The sequence below is a fragment of the Ptychodera flava genome, chromosome 20, assembly GCF_041260155.1.
Source record: "Ptychodera flava strain L36383 chromosome 20, AS_Pfla_20210202, whole genome shotgun sequence".
NCBI lineage: Eukaryota > Metazoa > Hemichordata > Enteropneusta > Ptychoderidae > Ptychodera > Ptychodera flava.
The window spans coordinates 36,373,820-36,395,113 of NC_091947.1; the positions used below are offsets into that span (position 1 = coordinate 36,373,820).

Genomic DNA, 21,294 nt, shown 5'->3' on the forward strand with positions numbered 1-21,294 from the left:
ATTGTGAGAGAAAAAAGACCGGGATAACTTCAACATGACGTGAGCCATACAAATCAAAACTGAGTTATTGCAACTCCTAAAGTAAGCTGTGTAGCAAATTTTAATTAAGTTAAATCAGCAGTTGTAAAGTAATTTTGTACACGGGCATATACTGACATTGTAGTGCATCAGTACAACGTAATCCAAGTACTTCGCACTTCAGAAAACTATCCTACAGGTCAAGCTAGCTGTTCATGCTAACTGAAATTTATCTTACAATGGGATAAGAAACCAGATGACTTGTATATGATGACAATATAATCGATCGATAATACGTTAATGTTTCAAATATCGAAACATTTAAATTGGACTGTCTTTTCATATTAATTGTGTTCCATGCGGCTTTACTCGTCTTTTTGGAATGCAGGGTAAAAGAACAACAGTATGAAAACTTTACGCCTGTGATGGCGCCGAGAGACAAGGTTGACGAAGGACCGTTGACCAATGATCATATGTGGATTACTTCGATGTCACCCACTCTTATTGGCATCACTGTACGTTGATTCCTGCCTGCTTGTGTTTTCGAAGTTCAATCATGAATGTGCATTATATCTACCTAGCCAATTATTCCTATCGTTGAAAATCACATGTTTTGCGGCATATTGAAGAGCAGGAGAACTAACCATTCTCGGAGAAAACAAAGAGCGCGGAAGCGCTATTTAGATTCGAGCGTGAATCAGCGTGAATGTAGCTGAATCAGAATCTAAGGCTTGCAATAGAGCGTGCATGGTCGCTTTGGGTTCATGGCCGTTGGCAGGAGTGACCAGATAAAGGGACGGGTCCGACCAGCGCGGCGGTAGACAAGAAGGATTTGAAGAGGTGACACTGTAGCCAAACACGTGTTGGAAAGTAATCATGATCGCATTACTTTTTGCAGTACTCTTTTCTTTAACTTCTTCAGATCAAGGGGTTGTTAACCTATCCGAAAGTCGCCTAGCCGTGATCGATAATCGTATCCAAGAGTCTTCTTATCCAACCCTAGTATTTCTAGGAGCGGACACTCTGAAATTGCAGTACAGATTGCAGGATGGGACGTGGTCTAAGTGGATAAGTTTGGCCTCACCCCCTGGACTTCGCCTGATTTCTAATCCAGCCACAACTCATGGCCACAAAAATCAAATTCAAGTTTTTGTACAGGCTTCCGACGGTCAAATTTGGTACATCGAACAGCGTCTGGTGAGTACCGTTGCCAAACCAACGTTTAAAGAATGGAGACAGCTCAGCAAGCGTTCCGCGTTACCTTTTGAAAGTGGAGTGTCCATCAGGAGCAAGGACACGGTCACTGTTGGTCACTTCAGAGATCAAATAGTCGTTTTTGCACGCTCAGTAAGTCAGAACTCAAGTAATCTCTTCTGGAGTCGAGGAAACCGCACATCGGGTGAGTTCACCGACTGGGCTGAGATCGGAGGCAATGCCAATCTTGCCAGTGATGCCTCAGTTGTTTTCAACCGTTTCTCCGGTTACTTCGAGGCGTTTGCCGTGATGGAGGATGGTAAACCGTACCGCACATGGCAGAAGGATGACCATCGCTGGGCTGGCTGGAGAAAACACGGTAAGATATAATGCCAAAATCTCAACTATACCACATGGGATGGACAGTGCGTAGCGGGAGGTATTTTTATTTGGCACAAGTGTTTATGAACTATGACGGGCTGGGGGGTCCAGGGGGATCAAAAGTTGACATCATCAAGGTGTCTGTCAGGTGGATAACATGAATACTTTCACGTCTTTTTGTACCTTTAAAGTAGTTACAATAGCAGAGAACTACACTTCATTTCCAATCATCCAAGTCATAAACGTTGAAGGTCAAGTAAAAACGTTATCTAAATTTTGGTGAAGCAAACAAAAACCTTCACTTCACACCTGAGATTGACTGAACTGTGTTCATATGGTTGATGAACAAAGTTTGTTGAACTTTAGAAAGTTTATTGAACCCTAGAAAAATCAGGACGTCAAAACATGTTGTTGGGACGTGGTCGACAAACAATGGCTGTCCTTCAAAGCTGAGACAATGGCGTTACGTGAAGGAAAGAACCATAATAGAATTGCGTAGTAGAAGTGCGAGTTGTGATTTATATTCAGCTTTTCTTCTACTGGGAACCAATTCAAATAAAAAAGCATGACAGCAGATTGTAACTTGAAGTTATGAACTGACCTCGTCCTCGACCTCAACAAAGGAAAATTTACTTACTGATAATTTATTTAAATTTCTAATCATGTTTAACTTTTCAGTTGTATAAATAAATATTATCTGTTACTCATGAACTTGACAATCTTCAAACAGACACACCCTATGCTAGACTGACCAACTTTCCAAATGTTTGCAGCAAAACATTTCTTGCAGCGACTTAATTTGCAGCAACAATGTTAATTTTTCAGTCTACTCACTTTCACTTTGCTGTTCAAACTTCCACAAAATGTTTGATGATCAAAATGTCCTGGTAGTAGAGTATGACTGCTGTGAGCTTACACACCTTTATGGTGTAAGTGTATGTGAGTTGCCTGCCAGTCACTTCAATAAGAGAGAGGGCTCTGCAGTTGCCATCTATGAGGCGTTTGTGAGCAAGTACATCTTTCATCCTTGATGGTAGACTTACCCCAAATCTGTGGGCTTATAAATATCAAAACAGACTAAATTTAAGGAAACAACTTAAAGTGGTTCATTATAGCATTCAAACAATATAAGTAACAGTGTAAAATGGCATCCAAGTCAGATGAGGTGTGATAGTCTGGGGTGAAAAATATTGAAATTCAACCATGTTTGTATGAGTGTTTGAACTGATTTTGTTTTTGCTGAAGAAAAAAAAGTGCTTTGCCTCTTTCTACCAGACAAAAAATTGCTCTAAAGTAGCAGCTAGAAAAAATTGTCCCTCATATGGAATGGTCAATCCCTAAGTAGTAGAAATCCCAAACTGTTTTTGAAAATAGTAGAGGCTGTACCAAGCTTGTAGTAAATGGGTTTATAGCAAATACAATTCCAATTAAGCTGAGCATAGCTGAATGAGATCAGTGTATCTGTCAACAATGTTCTGTGCACTTGGATAGTTGAATATAACATTCTATTCATATTTTGTTTGTACATTGTGATACTGATAGTATGATATGGAAAATTGTATCTTTCTCAAGAAGATTCTCCTTGACACAAGAAAGTCTTACATCTAGTATATACCTGTATAGATCTGACTCAAAAAAAATTTTCCTAAAATATGACAAAATTGGTTCAGGTTCAGAAATGCTGTGAGTTAAAGTGCAAAAGTGTCCCCCTTCAGGGCATCAGTGAAAGTTATCAGCCTCTTTGGTCTGATACCTGCTAACTGCATTTTACACAGAGGTGCCACTACAACTCAAAAATTACAATTTCCTGGAGTTGGACAACCCTACTTCATTTGTCTTTATTTGTATGAAATTGCCCATCTGTCAATATCATGTCCTGCTTCATCATTCACAGCATCAGTAAAAGATAACAGCTTTCCTTTGGTCTTTTACATTATGTGGTAGAGACAGAAATAAAAAAATTGCTAGGTTTGGTTAGAGTTTAAATCTTCTATGTACTTTGTTTAGAAAACTGTGATATGTAATCATATTTTAAATATCATTATGACCTTGTCCTTCAATAGGGAGCCGTCATCATTTACAGCCGGGGGAGTAGGGTTGGAGGAATTTCATTGGAAACTCTGAAATTTCGAGTAACCCCCTCCAACCACGATGAATTTGAGTAACCCCCTCTCTAACTCAGAAATTTTGACTGACCCTCTCCCTCCCCAAGGTTAGAAAAGTAAAATTTACAAAAATACAGCAATTATACTGCAGACCTTTCAAATCCTCATGTACCCTGCTAGATTATCATCAGTTATCTCATAATGGTTGAAAAAGTTGAAACCAACAAAATGAAATTCAAAGAGACAACAAAATACAGATGTAAAAGTTCACACTGTCCAACCATATAGTATTGTTTATTTTGGATTGGTATCATGACAGGGTTTACACTTAGATATCTGACTGGGCAAAATTAGAAAGTACATTGGGAGAACACTAAGAGGCTGAGGGTAAAATTGTCAGAGAGGATATCCCCTGTCTTACTTGGAAAATTTTGATGGATGTGTGCAATGATGCAGTCTGGTGCAATCTGAGAGGTGTTTTTAATTTGTTTTTTTTATGAAGTAAAACTGTTAAAACATTCCAAGGAAGGAGCGCATGCGAGGGGGCTCCCCCTCTGGTATCGAAAATTTTGAGAAATTGATGTGTGTAACTAGTGGTGCAATCTGAGAGATGTGTCAGTTTAGTTTTGCACTCAGTAAAATTGTTTGAAAATAACATTTAACACTGATATTCTTGTCACATTTTGTGTATGATCACTGTTTGAGTCACAATATTCAACAACAAAACAATACATTTTGTAAAAAACAATTCTCAGTTTGCCAGAGATTGAAGACCAAAGAATATGCAGGAATGGAAAATCTGTGACCTTCTTGTGTCATATTCCCACGCTGCCAGCTTCTATATGAAAAGCCTAAATATGGTGTGTTTAAATATCAAAATGGTTATGTGTTTCTGTGATAATAATGGCAGTTCAGCTCTGTCTGAGATCCTGTGAAAAATTTGAAAATTTGATGTTTGCAATGGTACTGTCTGGTGCAATCTGAGAGGTGTTTTCAATTTGTTCTTTTACCAGTAAAACTGTTAGAACACCCCAAGGGGGAGAGCATGAGAGGGGGTGTTCCCCCTTTTGCATTGAAAATTTTGAGAAATTGATGTGTGCAATGGTGCAGTTTGAGAGGTGTTTCAATTTATTTCTCCCAAAACTTGAGTACCCCCTTCTTCCTTTCCACATTTTGAGCAACCCCGTTGAAGTTTTCAATTTTTTGAGTGAACCCCCCCTCACATTCCTCTGATCCCCCCAGCAGTAAATAATGCCGGCTCCTTTATGTCCCCTTACCCTTCACCTTTTGCCTTCCCTTTCCCCCTAGGCCCTTCCTTTTAGGGTCATGTAGGGTCACCTGTCAGAACAATGTTACTTGGTTTTCACATGGCAACTACCGGTCATCTGACTTTCTCACAGCCCTGTAGGCTGTAGCAGTGACACTGTTACCTGAATTTCGCAGGATTTGGTGTTACTGTGTGAATTTCACAATATACCGGTACCAGTGCTCGTGTGTGTCTGCCATAAAGTGATGGATGCCCCTGCATCATGGGGTTTGTATGAAACTGAGAAGCAGAGTGTGTGATGTGTATAGAACTGCTACAGCAGAAATACACAACTGTCGAGCAGTTCAATTCTCAAGAGATCTAAGTATTTTTAATATACAATATGTCCATGAAATGCAGTCGTACTACAATTGTTATCTCGACAATACTGTAATAATTAAGCCTTTATAGCAGAAACAAAACTACTTAGACAAAACTACTTGTAAGTTTGTAATAGCCATTTGGCTATTGTCCATCACATACCATAGGGTTCAGAATTTATCCATGTTTACTTATTACTGGTGACTAGCGAAGAGAGAAAATCAACAAAACAGAAAACTTTCTTAACTTAATTTTATTAGATTATCTATAATTCTCATTCCTTTTTTCTGCATATCTTCAAATAAATATTTAAATACTAAATGACAGGACTTGAATGAAATTCAGATCTCAAGTTATTCTATATCGCTGTAGAAGTAGCTGTAAATTAAATCAGAAATCAGATGAAATTTTGTACATGCCAAAACCAGTGATATTAGGTGTCTGCTCTGATAAACAGCTGTTGAGAGAAGTTTCAGAAATCTATCAGGTTTTTGCTGTTTACTGTTCTATGCACACAATATTATCGCATTAATGACAACACTTTCATGGCAAGTCATTGACAATGATGAATATTTTATTTATATGAGACCTTCACATAAATTTCAGGAGGCTTAAGGTATTAAGTGGCCATCTTTATGGCAATGGCTGTCAAGGTTCAGTGTCAAGTTGAATGGCACTGCAAGGGACAAACTGAAGTGTGAAAACACAACATGTGCACATGATCAGAAGCAACATGTGCAAAGCCCTAAGTCATGGCCATGTGCAAAGCCCTAAGTCATGGCCATGTGCAAAGCCCCAAGTCATGGCCATGTCATTGAAAGCATTCAAGGACTAATTCTAGTAAATCACAATTTTAAAATTCTATTATTCTTGATTAGCAATGTACAGTGCAAGAGATATACCAAATATCATATGTTCTGGATGGTTGTAAGTGTTTCTAGTGAATTAGAGAATTTGCAACAATGTAGACCGATACTGCTAACAAATCTTTTTTTGTCAGAAACAAGCATCAATATTTCTATTTATCAACAGATACAAACCCACTTTAGAGCCATGTTCTTTGTATCAAAGATATTAAGCCAAAATATCATACCGCCTGTGTAGTCTTGCTGCTGAAAATTGGATTATTAAAACATATGCACTAACTTTCAAGATTTGGTCCTTGAATACATGTTGTTATAAAGGTATTCCAACTAACGAAAACAGCATATACCAAGCAATCGCTACCAATATCCTGCCTTTAAGAAAGCACACACAAGATTTTACCCATGAAATTTAGTTTCATCAATGATCAGGCCAAAGAAAACAGGGTTTGTTCCTCAACCTTGCATATAGCAAACAAAACCAGTTGTGTCATCTTTTTTCACCTTTGCATAAAAAGCCCCATAAGTACCAGAGCACTACACTCATAGTAGAATGGGTCATTGCTCCTAAGAATCACATGTATGCTCTGTACAATTTTGAAAAGTAAACTGAACATCATCATCTTGCCGTAGATCAGAATTAACGTTGATTCAAACATTCCTGTTTTGTTGTTTTCATGTCAGTAGTTGGATCTTAGGAGTCCAAAACGTGACATATTTTGCCTTAAGCCCCAATAGCTGCAAATATGTGATAAACTGATCTCAAAATATGGTCAGTTTTCCAAGAATTTTCTGTGAATACATGTAAGTCCATTAAAGACTGAAAAAATCACCGTTATAAGTGCCAAAAGTGACATTTAAATTCAAACTTTTTAACATCATTGTAGATTTCCCGCCATTTCAAAAACTAATTATGTGACAGAGAAAATAAAGATTACAACAACAAAATGTTGGCTATTGTATGTTGTGCATTCAAATAAACGCTTGTTTCTTTTATGATCACGATGTATTTTTGCAGGAAATACTGCAGCAGTTTTTGCAATTTTCAATGGAGGGACCATTTTATGAGTGTCGCACCTGTTTATTATTTAACACCGTGAAAACGCATAGCCATGGTCCAAATCAGTGAGCATTGATACTTCTATACACACCCTTAGTTAGCATATTTGCAGAAAGCAACTTTGGTTTGAAAATAAAATCATGAAAATAATGCAGAAAATTCACAATTCTGGGCTCGAAATGGATCTTCAAGTTGACCACATCAAATTTCTGTCTCTTTTTATTAGTGGGTCAGATTAAATCACTTTTGCTTTCTTTGCTTTGCTTTCTTTTTCACTTTCTTTCCACTTCATTCCATTACAGGTATGTTTGATCCGTCTGCAGTGAAGACAAGTCTGCCGGCAGCTCATTCCATGGGCCATTCCTTTTTCAATGATGCTCTAGAAGTGTTTATCCTCGGAACAGACGGACATGTCCATCACATTTACCAAACTACATGCGACAAAGTGGACAACCCTTGGGGTTATTGCACCTGGGGTGTATGGTCAAAGTTGGGTAATTCTCCACCAGTTGGGAACGAGGTAAACGCATTGACTGCTGGGAACAACATACATCACGGCATTGAGCTGTTTACGATTGACATCAATGGAAGGTAAGGCCAGTAGGCTAGGGTCATGAACCCTTATTTCACCACATTCTTTATATGTTGTTGGCGTGTAGTTCTTTAGTATTCCACATTACTGACTGACATCTGTGGCTTAGAAACACATAAAACGATTTTTTTCTGATTCAGTTGAGTCTTGCAAGATTTTATATCAATGCCAATAGACATATCCAAATCAAAATGCCAAGATGTTAGGTCATACAGAGGTCATGTACAAAGCTAATTCTTGTATCTCCCAGTTACTGAATCATACATCATTATTTGAATGTCCTGCATTTCTCTTTTCTCCAATCTGACTCAAATCAGACAATCTGACTCAAATCAGATAATCTGACTCAAATCAGACAATCTGACTCAAATCAGACAATCTGACTCGAATCAGACAATGTGACTCAAATCAGACAATCTGACTCGAATCAGACAATGTGACTCAAATCAGACAATCTGACTCAAATCAGACAATCTGACTCAAATCAGATAATCTGACTCAAATCAGACAATCTGACTCAAATCAGACAATCTGACTCAAATCAGACAATCTGACTCAAATCAGACAATCTGACTCAAATCAGACAATCTGACTCAAATCAGACAATGTGACTCGAATCAGACAATGTGACTCGAATCAGACAATGTGACTCAAATCAGACAATCTGACTCGAATCAGACAATGTGACTCAAATCAGACAATCTGACTCAAATCAGACAATCTGACTCAAATCAGATAATCTGACTCAAATCAGACAATCTAACTCAAATCAGATTATCTGACTCAAATCAGACAATCTGACTCAAATCAGACAATGTGACTCTTTTCGGGGAAACAAAGCGAGAACGCCACCACCAACGCAATCTGTTGTTACACAATTCTCCTGTCACAGAAGTTGACTCTATCACCATTGTTGGCATGCAAATTACCAATACACTGTCTTCGATAGATCGCACATTATCTGCCTGCAAAAAGCCAGGAGATTGATAAATTCGCTTCGCAGTGTGGGTATTGGACCGCATGGTCTAAATCCAATTCTTAGCTGTGAAGTCTGGAAACGTGTGTGCCTTCCAGCTGCTTTTCATGGATGTGAGCTTTGGTCTCTCACAAAAAATGAACTAGTTATGCTTGAGAAAAGTCAGCGTTATGCTGCTAAAATCATACAGGGTTTCCCCATCAGAACTGCCACTGACTTCGCTTTAAGTGCTTTAGGTCTTATTTCAATTGAAGCCTATATTGACAAATGTAAACTGTTATTTTTGGAAATCTTTGCAACTGTAATTTTTTTTCAACAAGAAAATGTATTTTTTTACATCGTCTTTTTGAATTCAAACTGTCTTCTACAGAGAAATCTTTAGGATTTATTGCTGATACTGTTAAGATCATTTCAAAATACAATCTGACATGCTTTCTTGATGAATTTTGCGCTACTGGCTATTTCCCGACAAAACCTATCTGGAAGACAATTGTGAATGATGCCATCCATGAGAATGAAAATAATTGCTGGAGACAAAGATTGGAAAGTAGAGATGATATGCTGGTTTACTCTCGATTGCACACTAAGTTAGCTCCATTTCACTTGTACACATATTTACGCAATTTTCCTGAACGCCGAGAAATTGTTTACAGTATTATGAAACTTCTCACTTTTCCTAGAAATGAAGTCTGTTTTAAGTGTCAAAATACAGTTGATGATGTTTTGACTCATCTGTTAACTTCCTGTTGTCATACAACAATAGCAAGAGACTCTTTTTGGAACTGTCTTTTCGACAAAATGAGCATTACTGTTTCTGCAACACTTTTCAACTTAAATGACCTGGACTTCATTGGAAATATTTTAGGAGATAGTATTTACATGATTCACTACCAGGAGTCTGGTGAACAAGCAACTCTTCAAGAAATTGTGCTGGACTTTGTGCAAATGTGCCTTGAGAACTGAACTTAGTATCGTGTATTGCCTTCTGTAAGAAGCTTACTTATATAATTTAGTGGGTTTTTTTTGAGTAACTTTTTTCCCTTACTACCTCTGTAATTTAATGTGTTGATGTAACTCTTCTCATGTGTTGAGGAGGAATAAAGAAACAACAACAACAACAACAACAACTCAAATCAGACAATCTGACTCAAATCAGACAATCTGACTCAAATCAGACAATCTGACTCAAATCAGACAATCTGACTCAAATCAGACAATCTGACTCAAATCAGATGTACATGATGGCATAAACTTATGTTTGGCCGCCTCCTATATGAATGATGCTGATCTGCAGTCAAAGACATTGAATAATTAAAATAAAATATAAGCTGATGCTATCTGTCTCTTGTATTCTTGTAGATTTATATCTGTTCAGTGATTTCCATGTTCATTTCTGTGTGTGTAGATTACTAGCGTTTACTTACAAATACTTGTTACTCTGTGGAATAAAGTTACCGCTACTATGTTTTGTTAAGGGAACTTACTTCACATGGTGATTTTCACTTGCTGTGAAATATTCTCTTCTGGTAAATTTCATAATCTTTAATTCAGTTCTAACAATTTCACAGTTTATGGCACACATGGCAACTTGAAAAGGGCAGCAAATGGAACAATTGGCAGAAAGTTGGAAAGCCATCAACTGGAGCCATAGCAACACTGCCGTGTGTTGTCAATGATGAAGACCAATGGTGGAAAGTTTATGTTCTAGACTCGGCTTATAATGTGAGAACCTGTAATGTTTTCAATTCTTCCTCATGATCTCGTCATGAATTAAAGGAAAAAGTTTCCACTTTACCTTCAAAACTTTGATCTATTTTGTATATTTAACATCTACACTGAATTATTTCATGCACAGCTTTTAAATTACATAAATATTGTGTAAGCCGCCTTTGAGATATTGTTCAAAGAATTATCTTTGAGGGAATATCAAATGTCTAAAAAATAAAAATGATAGCTTTGTAGACTTTCAACTCCTTTGTGATTCAGATTTGTCTCCTTTTCAGGTTGCTGTTGTTGAGCAGCCAAGATCTCTGAGATTATCAAGTTCTTCAGTCAAGTTTGGCTCCAACCTGACAGTGTCATGGTCTGTTCCAAGAGATGAAGCTACAAACAAAGACTGGATTGGAATCTATCCACACTCTGCTAACAACAATAGATATGTTGATTACAGGTCAGTTTGTCTGTTCTATACATTTCTAGATTTTGTCCACCAGCTGCTGTAGCTGACTGCTCTTCAGAATTCTGACAAATACTTGTAGATTATAACATGAATTTCAAATTGTTGACCATCAAGCTTTAGTAATCATCCTGTGACATTTTATTCAAATTTTGCTGAGTTGGACTTTTACAAACTGGGGTGAAATGGTAAAATTGCTTCCACATACCCTCTATGAAAATCCTCAAGGACAAACATTAAGCAAACCACAAAGTTTGATTAAACTAGATGATGCGCAATTCACATTTATGACAAATGATAATGTAAAAATTGCATCATATTATATCATGCCACCATGTGCCATTCTGATTGGACGAGAGCTCATTCCACTGATGCTAAAATACTGTTTTAGCACTGATGGCGGTGGCAAAACTGGCCCCTAAACCAGCATTTTCAAAAATTGCCTGGTTGGTGCATTTGAATGTACCTATCTAAACCATAGACCCTTGAGATAAAAAAACGAAACGGTCCACTTTGTTTCAAAGACCGAAGACCGAATTTTGATACACAGATAAAGTGTTGGTCTGTAACTCACCTGTTGGTGTAAATAAATTGGGATCGATAATGAAAGACATCTCTGATGCACACAGATATTAAGGCAACAGCACACCATGCACTTTGCTTGATATTGCGGGAGTCGAGACGCGATATATCCTACCGCCCTTTAAAATGAAGATAGTATTTATTCATACACAAATAAATTGACACTTCCTCACATTAACGGTATGTCAGATATTCTTTACCAAAGTTTGGGCTGTAACAGACCGGGGTGTCCTGACGATGTACACCAAGAAGTCCAAATAACAATGGGATGACTCCTGGCAACTGCGACGAAATTTGAGATCAAATGCAACGAGCAGTGTCAGCGTCCAGATCTCCCTGCATTGGGCAACACACACTGCATAACTGTTCATCACAGTTGCAGTCATCGCAAGTGTGGATTATTTCAAAACTGCTTGTTTTCTGGTACAATTAACGTCCAAATTATCCATCAAAAATAGATCCTGTATCTTCACTGTGCCACCTCTGAATGTCGCGACGGTCGATGTACACCGTATACGCATATGCGGTACAGAATGAGACAAATCTATTTTTAGTATGCCAAAGGACTATTGTTCTTATGTAAATTTACGAAAAAAAAATTGTTATTTTTTTCTTTTGATTTGAACTTTTGACCCATTTTCTGTGTGACTGCAGCAGGTATTTTTTGTCAAGTATAGTGTTCGCGTTGCATGCGAATAAAATGCAATGTTGATATGAACGTAATGCGTATTTGTCGTAGGATACTGTGTGCCTATACGTAATCCCACTTATAAAAATGCTCAGTCTCGGGCGCAGAATTTCCGATGTTTGATCTCTCAGACGTCCGTTTTCTGCATTTGGGGCTTAGAGTGATGAAAATACCAAAGTAAGACAACAAAGACACGCAAGTTGATAAAATATAATAGCAATAACCCCCTTCGCAGTCGCATATACACTCGATTTTGGTACAATTCGCTCCATATAGCACTCGACGATCGGCTCGTGCTGTATGTCGCGCATTGTACCAAAATATCGTGTATACCCTTCTGCGGCAGGGGTTATTGCTTATTTAAAAATTTCACAAAAATTGTTTCATCAATTTGATTATCTATATTCCTTCAAGAAGTCTTTGCTGCAGTTAATTCATTCAGAGAATGTACTTACAAAGCCAGCAGTGATCAAGTAACCTTTGAACCCATGCCATTCCATCCTCTTATCACATGAATTGGATCCGACCCCTTAATGAAAAACTGGGGGAGAGAACCATAGTCCCATGATGAAAGGATTGACATGGTGTACTTTACCATGATAATGTTCTACATGATACCACATCCACAGGTATGTACAAGGCACTCTGAATCCCAAGAAAGATCCCATTCCTGTCGGAAAGGCAACCATGCAGTCTTTCTTGCCGGATGGAAAATATGATGTCAGATATTTGGTGAACAGACAATATGTCAGTGTTATGGAGGCAGGTAAGTCGATGGTCATCTTATTGTTGTGGTCAAAACCTATGGAGTCTGATGCCATACAGTGTAGTTACACCTGTAATAGAATGGTTTAACTGGCTCCATTTAGTGAAAATAGACTGATGTACAGGATTATGGGATTAGTTTGGAAAATGATCTACCTGGCAGATGGATCTAGAATTTGTCAAAAGGAGTAAGATAGAGTTTGTTATAAATTGATAGAGTAGCAGCCAATTATAAAATGAAAGAAAGTAGTAACGATAATATCTATTGCCTTTTGCCTTGAAAGTAGATTCCTTAATCTCTACGAACTTGGTAATTGTTATGTCAAGGTCATGCTTAACTTGTCTGAAGTACAGCCACTTTCAGAAATATTTCTTGAAGTTTGTGTTTTCTTACCTTCAAATGTCTTACAATTTTGCCTATGAAGTTAAATAAGCTTTCACTTTGAGACTGTCATTCCAATCTGTAGGTAAAGTATCTGCATTGACCATTCCAATCTGTAGGTAAAGTATCTGCATTGACCATGATTTTCAAAATGGTTTCCCCGCTGCAGCTTCTGTCATCACAATCATAGATTTGTGTTTCATTCCCAATATTAACTTGCATCCATTCACATAGTTGTGGAATACTCCAATGGATCTAAGGAAGCAGAGTGGGTACAGCTTTACAAAGGTCTAGCAGTGGGACTTGGTACCAAGAACACTAACCTGGTCAAATGTGTGCAAGATGGAAATGAAACTGTACAGGCTTTCCATCATTCATTTGATGCTTTTGAAAATAGAGAGGTAAGAGCTTAGAGACAAATTCCCGAATTTCATCAACACGGTCTCAACAGATTGTTTTTAACCCCTCTTTTCTACCAAAATACTGTTGGCATAGTTTGACTTCAGTACAAGTTTCCCACTTAAAGTGGGATGAAAGAGTTATATTATAACTAAGTTAAGAACTGTACAGCAGTTGTATGGCAAAATGAATTGCAAAACAGCTGGTAACCAAAATAAGTGTTAAAATTATCCTACATTAGTTTCAAAACATATAAAACACATGGGCATTTTCTTTTCATAACATTAAACACAATACATGTATGCTTATCAGCACAATGTTGGTACTTTTTATTAGTTTTTTAAAACTCATAGTGGGAGGCACAGCTAAGGATATCTGTATTATATCATACCAGTATATTGATGGCGCAAATACAGTGATCTGATCTGAGACGTGAAAAGAACCGTGGTATATTAGCAATATACCACGGCTGGCACACACGCGAGCTCTCAGCAAGAGCAAAAATCCTTTTTTGACATTCCATGCCCGAATTTAATAATAATAATAATATTTATTTCTTTAAAAACGCCTTCCATGTAAAAGACATCTCAAGGCGCATTACATTTCAGTTATAAAAATAGAGCAATGAAAATGGTTAAAAATCACACAAGTAACTCTCTTTAAAAAGGTAAGTTTTTAAATGAGACTTAAAAACATTAAAATTATCAACACATCGGAGTTTCGGTGGCAGCCTGTTCCACAGCCGTGGAGCACATACAGAAAATGACCGATCTCCGTAAAAGACGGTGTCAGCGATCAGCTGGTGTAAACTGATCGCTGCACCCTCAGCAGTCGACCGAAGAGTACGCCCTAAATTACGAACGAATATTAGCTCCTTCAATATACTGTTATGATAAAATAGCAATAAATTACCCAACAGATGATATACCACTTGATTTTGACCAGTTCATTTCATATATGCACTCGCTATAGCTTGTGCATATTTGTCGTGAACTGGTCAAAATCTCGTGATATACCTTTGCTGGGTGTGCTTTATTGCTTAAACAATACATGTAAGACATTCAACATAGTATACCATGTTCATGATGTTATTTTACAACCAATCCAAATGGCAGCTTCAGACAAAGCCTAATTTCAGTCATCAACATATTCAGTGAAAAAAGAGACACAATGCTACCTTGGGGCATACTATTTGACACCATCATAATTAGACTGGCAAAATTGACTGCAAAACATTGTGATAATGTCAACCATTGTAAATATAGGGAGAGTTTAAATTAGCAACATCTTGAATTAGCAAAATTCCTGACCAAGGGGATGCTAGCTAAAAAGACATATTTCAAGTAATTTAGCAAATTTCATCACTACATCTACAAGTCATTTGTTTGTGACACTAGTTGATAAGGATTTGACATAATTGCTGATTGTCATGCAGATGGATTTGCACTGCAACTTGTAATTTCTTGCTGTGCTGAAAGGTATTCTTGTCATTGCCATGTCATGTGTGCCCTCATGAGGCCAAGTTTTTTGAAAACCACACCAGTTACAAGCACATAGACAGTAGAGAAACTACTGTATGTTGCAAGTCACATCATTGTGATGTATATGTATATTCTACTAATTTACTCCATGATTGGTGCAATTCCACTAATTTACTCCATGATGGGTGCAATTCCACTAATTTACTCCATGATGGGTGCAATTCCACTAATTTACTCCATGATGGGTGCAATTCCACTAATTTACTCCATGATTGGTGCAATTCCAACAGAGAGACAAGTTGATCAAAATTATCAACCCTCTCTCTTTTATAGTTTTTGGCTATTTTACATAATAGGCATACATGTGTATGACATTCACTGTGGTGGATCATGGATGTATTGTATCGAATTTATATTTGAACAAATCAGATTTTAAAGTTGCATATCAGATAATTTTATTAATACTTCCACATTTGCACATGTTACAATACACTCAAAGGACTTTGCTGATAACTTGCTATTCAATTGGGCATCAGCTGACAGCAAACAAAAATTTAATTCTCATCTTGGCTACAAATTTGTATCACAGGATCTTGCAAAGAGTTTATTTGTAACCAACTTCAAATTCTTTGCTGTACTAGAAATTAAAATTCAAAAAATGTAATTCCAATATCCATGACTTGTGTACATATGTTTGAAATACTTGACTTTAATTCGTACATCTTTCCTGCATATCATCAATCTTTACACAACGATATTCTCAACTGGGATGTCAATTTTCATAGTTTATTTCTGACATGCTGCAGTTTTGAAAGACTGGTTTCTAGGAGGTGACTTTTACATTCTAATGAACAGCTTAGGTGGTAAATTTGTATCTAAGATTGAAAGGATGGCATGTTCTTCCTAACAATTCCCTCTGACTTGAATTCCATGCATTATTTCTCATTTCTCATGTAGGTGTACCATGGATTACAGCTGCTAGGCCAGGCTTTAATGGATGTACAGAAAACCTTGGAGACATGCCTGGAAACTGACATTGCAAAAGCCATAGAGAAATTCATTGGTGATCTCATCAAATGTACCAAATCAGATTGCCTGGATTTCACCATTGATATTTTGGAAGAGTTGCTGATTATCTTGTATGAGGACATCTATGAGATATTTGGTGACATTCACGCTGCCTCCAATTCATTCCGCTTAATCAAGGCCTATGAGCAGGGAGGTTTGTGCATTGGTAGGGTTGTCCAGGCCTGTATATCTTCACCTCTATGATTGGCAGATTAACCCCTTTGTTGCCATGGTTACTTCGTTAAAATAAGAAGTTCTGTTGTATGTTAAACCTGCATCAAACATGAGATCCATTTAGTTTTTTTTCTTAAAATGCCAAAGAAATGCAAGATTTATCACCTTTCTGAGCAGTGAATTTTAAAAGTGCTGTAGTTTGCGAGCAATCTCTTGTTGCCATGGATATTTGGTTGAGATGGGATGTGCTTCTTCACATCGCTAGATACCATTACCACACACTGAATCACATCAATCTTGTCTAATGCATCATCAAATCATCTACTATTTCATCATTTTCAGAATGCAAAGTTTTAGTAAAAATTCTTTTAGTTCCTTGATTTCAACCACATAGTGAAGTGGTGAGGATTCATGGTGCTATTTACACAAATGCTATAAAAGTAAGGATTTTTGATTTTTAAACATGCAAAATTTTTTAATTACTTTAACATGTAAACTTGTTAAAACTGTGGCTAAAGAAGTAATTGTTTTTTTTTAGCTACTATAGACTATAGTCTATAGAAGCTATTGGGATGGGTATCCGTCCGGCGTCCGTCGTCAGTCTGTATGTATGTATGTATGTATGTATGTATGTATGTCCGTTTGTGAGGCGTCCGACCACTCAAATATCTTGAGAACCGCAGTACTTACTGATTTGATATTTGTTGTGTAGATGAAAAATATGATTTTGAGAAACAAGTTTTTTTAATTTTTTGATATTGTTGAAAATAGGCAAATTAATGCCAAAAAGGCGTTTTTGGTAAAAAATCTTCTTCTTCATAACCGCTGGTCAGACAGCTTTGTTATTTGGTATACAGGTCCCTAGGGATAACCGAACTTAGATTTGTTCAAATTGTGATGAAATATGCAAAGGTGTATTTTTAAGGAATTTTTTTGTCATTTTTGGTCAAAATTGACTTACATTGTATGTAATTCTTGACTGTATAAACCCTATCAATTCACCCTGAAAAAAATAATTAATATGATTTTAAATAATTGAATTAATTAAGAAATCATCAAAGCCAAAATAATTTTAGTGTGGAATTATCAGAAAGTTCAACTTTTTTGACAGTTCATAGTGAAATGCTTACCATCTTGGAGGATTAAAACATGTAAAGGCAACTTTCCTGAATCCCAACTTTGATTATTCTGAACCACCATTTATGTTATCTAAAAGAAATTGCTCATAATAGTTTGTCATGATAGGGTGGTCAAATAAATAGAGATAGAGAAAGTTCTAATTTCCATTTATGGTTGACTTGGTAAGGATAAAATAAGATTACTTTTTGAGGAAAAATAGAGTGGTCAATTAAAAGAGTGGTCAAAGTGATAGGGTTTTTATGGTAAAGCTGGGCTGTAAGATTTCTCATGTGCTATTTATAGCAATTATGCAATCTGTGTAAACAGTGCAATGAAAGTGTAACATGATTCCTTATAATGCTTTTGATGACCTTGAACTTCTTAAGTTTCAAACATTTGTCTCTTCAGTGTGCTTTCTCTGACTACGTACAGTCTCAACTTATTCAACAGAACTTACTTACAATGTTAATTTGAAAGTTAAAATGTGCTTGGTTAATAGGATAAAAATACTGATATTAAAAGATACCCTGCTCAAGATTCTTTATAACCTGACAGATATGCTGTTTTTTATGATGTAAATCTTGATTTAAGCAAGTCTTGTTTACTTTATTAGAATGTAATTAATACTCGTTTATTTGCTATTATTGACTAATATAGTCTGATGAAATATGCAAATCTGTATTTTTACGGAATTTTTTCCATTTTTGGTCAGGCCATCCTGAAATGAGCTATCAAAGATATCCACCTCTTCATCAATACATGTGTCACAAAAGGTTATTCTCTACATAACACAGCAGAGCTCTGTCAACTGTTGAGTCGCTTGGTTTTTCAAAACCGCTGGTCAGACAGCTTTAATATTTGGTTTACAGGTCCCTAGGATGACCTTAGTGAGATAATTTCATACAGTCAGGAAATACTTAATTTGTATCCATGTCTATAGTAGCTTCAGGGACTTTGGCCCTATGTTTTTTTTTAACTGGGAGTCTGATTTTAGTTTCAAGGAGGGTAAACATTAAAGGCAAGATTGAAGAAACCCGTAACAATTAAACATCATGATTCTACAGGGTGTAATTATTTTACTAAGCTATGGAAGGCCCCCTAAGAAAACTCAGTTGTTTTCACGATGCAAATTGGGCCCAGTTTAATTCAGGTAAACCACTTTCATACATGATTTGTCTCGGCAGACACCAACATTATCCTTTTAAGTAGTACTTCATTTTAAAATACTATCTTGTAACTTTGAAAATAGGTAGACTGTCTCATAGTCATAGTATCGTTTTTGGTCTTTTTCAGGACAATTTTTTTATCTTTTTTAACAGTGAAATTCACATTTTAAAAAAGTCATTTATCAGTATCATTGCGCACATGTACTTTTGTAGCAATTTCCAGAACGAAGATTTTTCCAGGGGAAATATGTGCAGTTTTAACTATCATATTGGGCAATTGTTCCTACTTTTTGTAATGGGAATAGAAGCACATATTGAGGTGTGATATTTGTATATGTAGGAATTTCATCAGGGAAAAAAATCAAACTTTTGCAATTAAATTAAATGGTGTTGTTCTTATCAGGGCTTGAAATAATACCTGTCTGCCTGTCCCGGACAAGTGAAATTTGGCCTGGGACAAGTAGTTTTGAAAAGTACTTGTCCAAGTGGACAGGGAGGTTTTTTCAGCCTGCAACCAGTATTTCAACCTATTGACTACAGCAAATATTCATAAGTTTAAATTTATATACCTTTTATATACCTTTTACAATTTTGAAAATCATTATTTGGATATTTACCTGTCAGAAAAAAAGTAAAAGAAAGTTCGATAATATCTAATCACTATTTACAGGAGGCAGCCATATTGATTTATTAAAGGTCACGTCTCAAATCTCTTAGATTGGGAGATTCTCAGAGCTATCTCGACACTGATGGCGCTGTTACGCTAGTTTGCATTATGATACAGGCATAAGTTTGTTGAATTGAATTGAAACTAGTATAGTTTCTTAGAATAAATTATGCCATTTTGGACAGGTACTTTTCTCACTGGGACAGGTACTTTTATTTTGACTTGTCCAGTGGACAGGTGGTTGAAAAAAAGTATTTTGAGCCTGCTGCTTATTCAAAACTTAGATTTTGCATCCACTGAGGTGATGTAGTATGTTTTTTTTTTTCAAATCAAGACATGATCAATGTAACAAAGATAGTGTGTTAATGAAGAAGTGTCAATAAAATGTAAAACCACTTTATCATTAGTGACCTCAGTATTATTGATGACTGTTTTTATGCCCACATGTCTGCTTTGTGTGTTGTGCAAATGATGATGTATTTTGTACAATACTGTCTCATATTTTCTGAAAGTAGTCAAGATATACGTATTTCAGTTATTTCCTGTTACCTTTTTGAGGCTGCATGGTTGAGGTGCCATAGGCTGGTTAAGTTCCAGAAAAAAATTTTCAGTGACATGGTATTGTTTTTAGCTACTATAGACTATAGTCTATAGAAGCTATTGGGATGGGTATCCGTCCGGCGTCAGTTTGTATGTATGTATGTATGTATGTATGTATGTATGTATGTATGTCCGTTTGTGAGGCGTCCGTCCACTCAAATATCTTGAGAACCGCAGTACTTACTGATTTGATATTTGTTGTGTAGATGAAAAATACAATTTTGAGAAACTATTTTTTTTAATTTTTTGATATTGTTGAAATAGGCAAATTAATGCCAAAAAAGGCGTTTTTGGTAAAAATCTTCTTCTTCATAACCGCTGGTCAGACAGCTTTGTTATTTGGTATACAGGTCCCTAGGGGTAACCAACTTAGACTTGTTTAAATTGTGATGAAATATGCAAATCTGTATTTTTAAGGAATTTTTTTTTCATTTTTGGTCAAAATTTGACTTACATTGTATGTAATTCTTGTACTGTATAAACCCTATCAATTCACCCAGAAAAAAATAATTAATATGATTTTAAATAATTGAATTAATTAGGAAATCATCAAAGCCAAATAATTTTAGTGTAGAATTATCAGAAATTCAACTTTTTTTGACAGTTCATAGTGAAATGCTTACCATCTTGGAGGATTAAAACATGTAAAGGCAACTTTCCTGAATCCCAACTTTGACATATTCTGAACCGTCATTTATTGTGCCCTGTATGTTATCTAAAAGGAATTGCTCAAAATAGTCAATAGAGATAGAGATAGAGATAGAGAAAGTTCTAATTTCCATTTATGGTTGACTTGGTAAGGATAAAATAAATTACTTTTTGAGGAAAAAAATAGAGTGGTCAATTAAAAGAGTGGTCAAAGTGATAGGGTTTTTTATGGTAAGGGGTACACCATTTGATTTCTGGGGGGGGGGTATGGAGGATTTTGAGAAAAAAAAAATTTGTCGCCAGGTGAGATAGTAGAAAAAAAAAATTGATCCTGTCATGGCCTGAGAAAAAAATTGTCATAACAGACAGAAGTGAAAAAAAAAGTTGTCACAATGCACCAGAAATTAGCAAAATTTGGAAACCCTATTCTCATGTAATTCTTTGCCGGCGCGCCGCCATAGGCGGCGCAAATGTTTTTAACACAAGCAATTCTTATGTTTTTTTCCCAGCACTTATGATATAAGCATGCACTACATAGGTCTACTTTACACCTCAGTGAACTC

General features: G+C 36.4%; 1 protein-coding gene across 1 annotated transcript; it reads left to right on the forward strand.

Annotated features, from left to right (window-relative positions):
• Nucleotides 1-496: 496 nt before the first annotated feature.
• Nucleotides 497-19,889, forward strand: LOC139120842 (uncharacterized). Its single transcript, XM_070685433.1, has 7 exons — nt 497-1,591; nt 7,551-7,839; nt 10,385-10,538; nt 10,820-10,986; nt 12,892-13,028; nt 13,644-13,810; nt 16,247-19,889. Exons 1-7 carry the CDS (start codon nt 895-897, stop codon nt 16,559-16,561), a joined length of 1,926 nt encoding a protein of 641 aa, XP_070541534.1. The 5' UTR covers nt 497-894; the 3' UTR covers nt 16,562-19,889.
• Nucleotides 19,890-21,294: the final 1,405 nt, after the last annotated feature.

Excerpts from the sequence above, each read along its gene's own strand:
- LOC139120842 (XM_070685433.1), top strand. The coding sequence starts at position 895 with ATGATCGCATTACTTTTTGCAGTACTCTTTTCTTTAACTTCTTCAGAT. Across the intron at positions 10,539-10,819 it reads TTCTAGACTCGGCTTATAAT|GTTGCTGTTGTTGAGCAGCC; the intron begins GTGAGAACCTGT and ends TCTCCTTTTCAG. Across the intron at positions 13,029-13,643 it reads TGTCAGTGTTATGGAGGCAG|TTGTGGAATACTCCAATGGA; the intron begins GTAAGTCGATGG and ends CCATTCACATAG.